The following is a 9,533-nucleotide window of genomic DNA, read 5'->3' as shown; positions in this document are numbered from 1 at the left end:
TACTCCAAACATATCATTGAAATTTAACTTGAAGTGTTTAAAATTATCTCCCTACATGCCTACACATATATAGGGTAAATGAAGAAAACATATATAGAGGATAGGCGTGGGCCCTAATAAGATGGGTGCGTGCAAGTGGATGCATGGAAATATTTCTCACCACCACCGTCATTTCTCCATGATATAAAGCTGAGTTTGGCATGCATATGGATCACATATCCCACATATACCAAAAATGGCAGCAAAAATACTTCTCCAGCAGATGGAGAAGATGAGTTCATCGACATGGAGATCAGCTCCCTCTCCAATTTCCTTCTCTCTCACACTTCTCCTTCTCCTAACCCTAATTCATCAGAATTTGAGTTCCAGATGTCCTCCTCCTCCTCCTCCTCCTCCTCCTCCTCCTCCATCTTTCAGCACAGTGAGGCTTCTTCAACTTCCCCAGCTGACGAGCTTTTCTACAAAGGCAAGCTCCTTCCTCTTCACCTTCCTCCCCGTCTTCAAATGGTCCAACAGATCCTCCAAAATCAACAAGATCATTCTTATTTATCAGTAAGTTCTGATTCTGTAAATGATTCTATCTCCAATAGAAGCCCAATTAATAGCCAGAAAGATTATGGCTTTGATGGCTTCTATAGCTCTCCTCCCTTGACAACTTCATACTCAACACCAGTTACAGTAACTCCATTTGAATCCCCCAAAGTCTCACTCCATGAGTCTTTTCGAGTTACGGGTCATGAGATGCTTAACCCAGAAGAAGAAGATCGTGATTTTGTGGACATTGCTGAGAAAAACCAGAAAAGATGATGAAGAAGGAGAAGAAGCAATTCTTCTCAATGGTTTCCAAATTGAAGGCTTGGTTTGGAAAGATAAGCTGCAAATATGAGTCAGCCTACGTGACAAAGAAAGTGGCAGATGAAGGTTCGGCTTCAAGATCTAGAGAGAGTAATAATTTGAATCATAAGCAGAATGGGAAAGTGGTGATGGGGAAGAAATACCCATTTCGACAGATTATTCAAAGATCAGATAGAGAGAGATTCCAGTCATTCTCATCCAGAATCGAGTTCAGAAGCATAGATATTGACACAGATCAAGATGAGGAAAGTGTGAGAACTATGGAAGTAATAGAATAAAAAGATCATCATTAGTTGCAAACAATAAGTTATGCTTCAATGGTTCCTCTCTTCATTTTCTGGGCTTCCAACAAGCAAGTGCATGCATGGATCATGTCAAGAACTAGAGATAGGGAATTTGATTATGGGAGCCATTGCACACTGCAAGCAGTCTCATCAGCAGTACTTCAAATAACAATTAATTTATAATCCATCATCCTTTAGCTAGCTAGCCAGCTAGCAAGTGAAAATATAGTTTTGTAAAATGAAGTTCGAGTTGGGTGTTAGAGAGATTCATAGCTCAAAGAATACTTTGCAAATTATTTAACCACATATCTTTGTATGAGATGTGAGCCTAGGATTAGTTAGATGATGTGATGACAGATGATCAGGTTTTTGTTGGGAAACTTAAGGATGATGTATTCCAAATTGTACATTTGTACGTATGTGTAATTTGTTTGTCACGCATATCTATCATCTGCCCACATATGGTCTATATGTATTGTTGGTGCGTTATTTTTGATACTTTTAAATTAAATTGAGCAACTATAAGTATTTTTTCCATAATGTCTAAGAAATTGTCTTATTCTTGGGTAAATTCCCTTAAAATATTCTTTAAACCAAAATTTTTATCTCTAGACATTCAAAGTAATTTATTATCTTTATCTAGATTATTTTATCTCAGGAAAATTGCAACTATCTTGCCATTGTTTCATTTATTTTAGTGGTTCATCATTTATGGATGGAATTTTTATTTCCTTATGCTGCCATGAAATTTTGATTTAATTAACTGACTGAATACTTTTGGATTTGTATAGATTTTGAGTCCTCTTATTTCGTTAGCTAGACTTTGCTCATGTACGCTTTGTTACCTAAATTTAAACATGATGTGATATTCTATTTTCCGTAAGTATGGATTTTTTTGTTTGTTTTGCCATAGCATAAGTATGGATTTGATTCCTTCTTATTGTTTGACAATATTTGATTTTAGTATTTTTTTTTATCCTATATTATATTCTATTATAGCATTTAAAAGGCTTGTTATATTGTTAAAATACGGTCATGCCAATGACTTTTCGGTTTTCCATTAATGGGTCCCAATTAGTTATTCTTTAAAACTACAATTATGATAGATGATGGTGACGAGATTATGACAAGCATTAACTTTTTTCGTTTGAAGAACTGTTTCCTTTTTTCTACAACTCTTTTGAAGAAATTTACAATAAAATAGGAAAAATTAAAAAAAAAACTGTTAAATAACCCAAATTGTTTATTTAGATTATTAGATTTGTCAAATTCTGAATCAAGTCATGTGACCCAAAGAAGGCTTTTAAAATTTTATGAAATGATACTAATGTCTATTTTATTAGAAACAAAAAGAAAATTCTAAATTAATCTATTCCATTTTGTGATTAACACGTTTTAATTCTAAATTAATAATTTCTTATCTTTATAATACAAAGCTTTTAGATAAAACTTGATCACAATACAATCTTAAAAATTAATATATTTAATTATGTAATTAACAAGTTTCAATTTTAAATTAGCACGTTAATGTCTCCAAAACACACTTGTAATAAATTTTTAAATAAAATTTGATCATAATACAACATTAAAAGTTATCATATTCTATTTCACAGTTAATACGTTTTAATTCTAAATTTATAAATTTTTTTCTCCATAACATTTGCAATAATAAGTTTATGAATAAAATTTGATCACAATGCAACTTTTAAAATTAACATATTTCGTTTTAATTTTAAATTAACAACTTTCTATCTTCATAATATACTTGCAGGATTAAGGGAAGAATATTTAATATAAAAATAACTCATCATTGCCTCCTTAATTGATTTTTTTTTTTTACTTGGCAATGGTAGACACCAAGTTTTCTTCAATAAAAGCATTTACGTTACACAGAATATAATGGTGGAAATTCTCATCTCTCTAGGTTTTTGATGCAATGGATATTATAGTTATTTCATAAAATTTTCAAATTCTTGTTTGGGTCATGTGACCTAATTAAGACTTTGACAAATTCAATTACACAAATAAGGATTTAGGTTATTTAAATGTCTTTTTAAACAATTTTTTTATTAAAATATTTTTTATATATATTTTACTTTTCAAGAGATATTAAATCTCAACTATTCAAAATTGATTTGATGGTGAGGATAAAGAAGTGAAGGGAAGTAGTAGATGATAAACTAAATGAATAGGTTTTCTTCCCAACGTGCTCCTGTTATGACTCTGCAACTACGCAGGACGCCAGAAAGGAGCAAGATGACCACCAACCTCCATTGCGCTTGTATACGACGGAGATAAAGATAACCCATTGGTATCATTTCTATGAATACTGGTTGGCTCAATTTAGCTTCCATAATGTTACCAAAAAAGAACTTTCTGTTTCTATAAAACAGGAATTAGCCCATCCTTGCCATCTCATTTTGTTAATTTTTTTTCAAAAAAAAAAAAATTTATTGACTCTGCTTTTCTTTTCTTTCTTTTTTGCGAATGCTATTAATTAATATTTGTGTAGTGTTTATCACTTTATCTTCCTTCGTACAAGGGCGTTTGGGCCATTTGCATATTCAACTTTCTTACATTCATTATTTAATACAATTAACTAGTTTTTATTGTTGTGTTGGCTTTTTAAAATTTCACTTAATGCTATACCAACATATTTTAATGTCATATAAAGGCATGGAATTATATAATTGGGGAATATAATTGGGGAATTAGAGGGTGCCTATGATAAATGAAGTATTTCAGAAATTTAAAAAATTGAAAATAAAATAAAAAAAAGTCAGAATTTTTTAAGGAAAAAGAAAACAATATTGATCTCGTTAGTCATTAGACAAGAAGTATAACACTCCATCAATTTGTATTAGTTAGATTACTTATTAATAGAAAAAGCATTTATCAGTCTTTCTAGAATCATAAATATATTGTTTCTAGACGTTGAATTAAATTAAAATATGATGTTAAACTGATCATTTACATGCATCTGCTCGTTGCTTTGGATTATATAGCCCAACCTCCGATTTTATCCCACATTACAAATTATTACAATGAACACACAAGTCCTCTACCATGACGCCTCCTTATCAAGCTGCGTAAGCATTAGGCATGAAATATTCATACCAGTGTTGATTAGCACCAAGGAATCTTAAAAATAAACTAAAATCTTAGTATCACAGACTTCGAAAATATGTTGTCAGATAAGTCGAAAACAAGATCCTTGTTCGATTTCTTCTTTCTGCAAATCACTGTATCAGCCCATAAATGGCATATATTTACCTGGGTGATCAAGATAATACACTAGGCTCTGCAACAAAGAAATATAATGAAAACCAAGCTTGATTCCAATAAGTCATGGTACTGCAGCAAGAGGTAAGAGGATGAATATGTGTACACATATAGTTTCTTATTTCGCTCTTGAAGCAGTGATCTGGAGCATAAATCAAGAACAACTGTCACAGTTTTCATCATAACTTGGTCTGATACCTTCGGCCAGGATTGCAAATTCGAGGTTAAAGGGCGTAAATCCGTTCGATCTCTGAATTGGAGAAGTCAGAATGATGCCATGAGTTAGATCCACTTCTTTTAGCATACTTCTGCTTTCTCATTGATCGGCCTCTCTTGGACTTCACCACATAGTAAGTCATTGTGCCAATAACTCCAGATATTATTACTCCCCCAACTACTGTAACCAGAACTGCCGCCCACACGTTCTTCCCGACCGACTACTATGTACGAGGAGGCTATGAATGCAACAGAAGTACAAACAGAAGCCAGCCACATTAGCTTGTTAATCACCTCCACCACCCGTCTCTCCGCTTTAGTTTCCCCTCTAACCAAGGTAATTTGAACAACCACAACAGCCAAGGATGTAAAAAGTGCAATAGCGTTAAAGATGAAGAAGATTTTAAAAGCCGAACCGCTTGCTACCACTGCAATACCATCATCATCATCACCACCAGGTACAGTAAAAATAGCAGCAAAAGCAACTGTTGCAAACAACACGGCGACAACAGTTACCGAGTTTGTGGCATTGTTGATTCCTTCCCTGTGGAGTTTTCTTAGCTCTTTAGAGATATTATGAACATTTTTGTTGGTTTCCTGGTTTGTTCTAGCTGGATGTGAACATCTTTCTTAATCTGAGTGACAGTTTTCCTCAGTTCATCTCTTGGTTGGTTGAGCTCATTAGCTCTCAGAGCCCCATACCGAGAAAGGCAATCCTTTATGTCTGAGGACTCTTCAGAAAGCGGAAGACCTTCAGCAATGTCAAGAGCTGTTTTGTGGTCTCTGGTTAATGCATTAACATTGGTGTCTGGTAGATTTAATAACTCGTTCACTATCTGTGAAGGAAAACGAGGAGGCACAAATTAGAATTGTATCTTTTGAAGAACTCAAGTGAAGGCACACACACATACACACACAGCGGGTAAAGCTGAGCAATTGATGGCATTACCTCTGCTCGCTTTTTCCTGGTTGCTACATGCAATGCCGTGTTACCAATTTGTCGGGAAGCATGACAATAGCAGCGTCTGCATCAAGCAGCAGTTTTACCACATCACAACTCTGTCCTTTTACAGCCATATGCAATGCAGTCTGTCCTTTCTTGTCAGTCCTACGTGCCAATTGTGGGTCTTTACCGAGCAGTGCTTTTACAACTTCTACATGGCCCTGACGTGCAGCTAAATGCAATGCATTTTTGCCATTTGACCTAGAGATTTCCAACAAGCTACCATCCTTCGACAGCAGTTCATTTACCACTTCTGTGTGCCCTCTTGTCGCTGCAGATATAAGTGGAGTAGCATTTGATGGGCCAATTGTCTTGCTTAATCCTGGGTCATAATCAAGTAAAACCTGGACAATGGCTGCAAACAAATTGCTAAAGATTACATTGATGACCAGAAAATATAGCACTTCCACTACATGACATCGCTAAAATATTAGTGAAAAGTTGAAGGCATATATATGGCATATTCTTTTACCGCATCTCATATTCTGGACTGAATTATTTAGGGAGAACCCAGCGAAAGAAGACAATTACAAAAAAATCTGAATAACAATAGAATAATATGCAATGACAAGTTCTAGGATAAGAAATGACAACTGCTCACTTGTCATTGAGATTTATTGGTAATTATTTTCTTTCCTTGAGACCTCATTGAAATTCTCCCTATTATTTATGATGACCCCATCTCATCCTCCATACCTTCTTCCCTGAGAACATCAACTCAAGGAAATAAAAGCTACTTTACAAATACAGATCAAGGTATTAAAAAAGATTTTTGTTTCACCAATCTAGGTAGGGTGGCCACTTTCGTACGATAAGTCTAGTCTGATAAACAAAACAATGACTTCATACACTTTCCCATTCCTATGTTCTCATAATGTCCAAAAAATTTCCACCCAATGATTTAATATGAAACCCAATTAATTAGACTTAGCTGGTAAATGATAAAACTTCTTACATAGGCAATTTTTAGCGATGACATCTTCTAATATAACTAGAAATTAACTATAGAGCAGATACACAATACTATCCTCAAAAGGCATACTTCCTATCACCTAGTCCATGAGTCCTCTAAATGAGTTAGTCCCTCAAATTTAATAACCCACCACAAGCTAGTCTCCCTGTTGACCCGTAGAGTATTGAGGGGCTAAATCTATTGTCTTTTTGGTATCAAACACAACCCCCCCCCAAAAAAAAAAAAAAAAAAAAAAACTAGAAGCCACTAACCAACTCAAACCTGAAACCACTTGTCAAGCTAGCAAAAACCTCTACCAGCTAAGCTTGTGCTCGTGGTGGGACTAATTCTATTGCATACATGTTTTAGAATCCACAAACTTTGAAGGGCTGATTAATACAAGGAAATTAAAAACAAGAGCTCACATCTCTCCTTGACTTAAATACTAAAGTCAATTCCTTCAAAAGTAACTATTAGTTAGTCTCTCCATCAAACCAAATATTATATATACTCCACTTTGAGGGACTGCTTGTTTTAAAACTTACAAACTTTGAAGGGCTAATTTGTACAAAGGGTTAAACACAGACTCATGTGATAGGGCATTTAGTTAATATTTCCATAACCAAATTGTATATTTACTCATAACTCCAGTTCCCAAAACTACCAGAACCAATGCCAATCACCTGGATCAGAACAGCCTGATCACAATAAGAAAAATTCTCGAAATTGGAACAAAAACTGGGAGGCGCTTATGATGCACGAGTGTGAAGAATTAGCTGTATTGTTCATTAGTAGTAAATATATAGATAAATGTATAGATCCTTATACCATGATGCCCTTGACTTGCAGCAATATGCAATGGATCAAAGCCTGAGCGATTCTTCTTAGAAACAGTCTCTTTATTTGAATGCTTAAGCAATTCCTTCACAACATCAAGATGCCCTTTCTCTGCTGCTGTGAACAGAGCCGTCTCTCCCAATTCATTCTCTTCATTCAAAACAGATGCTCGCACCTCAGCTATCTCTGTGTTCACATCATCACCACTGAAAGTCCCCATTATCTGCGAATGGATGTCGCCGAGGATCTGCTTCACGGCGGCAAGATCTCCCCGTCGAGCCGCCAAGTGAAGCTCGGTATCGTTGTGCCGTCCAGTCACTTGCTTCACGTACTTCTTCTTCCCAGCCTGGTCGATTCTCTTGCCGGAGTTTGACAAAACCAAAGCCGGCGCCGTCGCGGACGACGGGGACGGCGATGGGGATATTTCGGAAATTGGATTCGAAGTTGAACTCATCGGACCCTTCTTCGTTAACCTCCTGTTCAACCAACAATATACAGCACAATCAAGAACCGAATCATCAAAAAATTCAAAAGAAAATAGCAGCCATAACTGAAATCTCGCATCAGATTATTACAAATGATACACAAAATCTCAGGGGGAGTGGGGAAATACTAACCCAAAAGAAATCTCAGATGATTGAGCGGTATGCTAGCTAAGAAGAGTATGAAGAACAGAAAAAGCAAGAATCTTGAGAGCTGATAAAGAGTGAAATACTTGAATCCGAAGCAGCAGGTAAAGAGAGTGAAGGAAGTTACATGATTGGATGAAGTTGAAGAAAAAATGGTTTGGCGACGGAAAGCAAGAAAGAGGAAAGCGGAAGGAAGGAGGAGGAGAGGAGAAGACAAGTTGATATTTTTCACTCAGAACAAAAAAAATTGCAATTATAATTCCCATGTGCGTGTGACTCTGTGCAAGAACTGATGCTTGCTATTCTTTTTCTTCTTCTTCCTTTTTTATTATTATTACAGAAATGATGCTTATTCTTTTTTGGCATCAGAAATTATGCTTATTCTTAGGCAAATGGAAGGAAATTAAACGGAATTTAAATTTGGAAAAAAAGGTAAGTAAATACCTCTAAACATACAAAACCCAAAACAGTAGTTTGATGAGATATATACACATAAATGACATAAAGGCCTTTAATCCAAAATAAAATTTTAAAAGTTGGTGAAATGATATTACTGCTCCTCACATGAAAAAATAAAACAAAATGAAAAATTTTACGATAAAAGTTAGTAAAGGTGGAATTTAATTCCACCAACTTTTGGTTACCTAAAAAATTATAATCAATGAGCCACCAAAACTTCATAATAATATAATGCAAAATACTATATAAAATAACTATGAAGCTTTTATATGTATGGATGTACATGTGTATACATGTACGTATGAAAGGCCTAGAATAATTAGGCAAATAACAACAGACTAATAAATGATTATACCATCTATACGAGAACGAGTGAATACCTTTTTCATAAACACTCATTAGTTCAAGCATGACTCGTTAGTTTTTTGGCAAGTAACCACTGGTTTTGCAAATACCCATTTGTTCAGATCTGGCTTCTCTCCTTTGCTACTCCCATCCGCTGCTGTCCGTTGCCACAAATGACGTCATTTTCAGACAAAATGGAAGAGCAAACCTGTCAAAAAAGCTGAATGAGTCAGGGTGAGAAATGAGACATGAGCGAGTGAGGGAGAAAATAGCATTGTAGTTGTGAGTGTGCAGTGTCCCTAATAAGTAAATATAAATAAATAAAACTCAAACAAATATGATTTATTCTTTACTTTTCATTTTTATTAAATACACTTGAATCAAATAAATTAGTGAGGGTGAATAAATTTTTTACCACTCACCACCACAATGCTATTTTCTTCCTCACCCATTCATGAGTCATTTCTCCCCTAACTCATTCAGCTTTTTTAACGAGTTTGCTCTTTTATTTGGGCTAAAAACGATGTCGTTTGTGGCACCAGATAGTGGCCAATGGGAGTAGTAAAGGAGAGAAGCCAAATCCTATTGGTTCGATCAAAAGTTTTAGCATGAATGATGATTATAAGAGGATGGCATCTGAGAGAGTGATCACTATTTTCATAAACACTTGT

The 9,533-nt window shown here is 35.1% G+C and overlaps 2 protein-coding genes across 2 annotated transcripts; one reads left to right on the top strand and one right to left on the bottom strand.

The window, feature by feature from the left end:
- Positions 1–285: 285 nt before the first annotated feature.
- LOC114754808 (probable membrane-associated kinase regulator 4) lies at positions 286–807 on the top strand. The gene has a single exon (XM_028943642.1). It carries the CDS (start codon positions 286–288, stop codon positions 805–807), a length of 522 nt encoding a protein of 173 aa, XP_028799475.1.
- Positions 808–4,495: 3,688 nt separating this feature from the next.
- LOC114754803 (ankyrin repeat-containing protein ITN1-like) lies at positions 4,496–8,293 on the bottom strand. The gene is given in 7 exon segments (XM_028943637.1): positions 4,496–4,849; positions 4,851–5,233; positions 5,236–5,473; positions 5,587–5,633; positions 5,636–5,995; positions 7,421–7,905; positions 8,047–8,293. Coding segments are annotated over 6 exon segments (1,695 nt in total). The 5' UTR covers positions 7,884–7,905; positions 8,047–8,293; the 3' UTR covers positions 4,496–4,645.
- Between the last annotated feature and the right edge of the window lie 1,240 nt (positions 8,294–9,533).

This window comes from Neltuma alba, unplaced genomic scaffold, assembly GCF_004799145.2.
Source record: "Neltuma alba isolate B1F8T4 unplaced genomic scaffold, ASM479914v2 tig00010190_pilon, whole genome shotgun sequence".
NCBI classification, from domain to species: Eukaryota; Viridiplantae; Streptophyta; class Magnoliopsida; order Fabales; family Fabaceae; genus Neltuma; species Neltuma alba.
The sequence above is the reverse complement of the archived record's forward strand: the minus strand, read 5'-3'. Positions and strand labels throughout refer to the sequence as shown.

Excerpts from the sequence above, each read along its gene's own strand:
- LOC114754808 (XM_028943642.1), top strand. The coding sequence starts at position 286 with ATGGAGATCAGCTCCCTCTCCAATTTCCTTCTCTCTCACACTTCTCCT.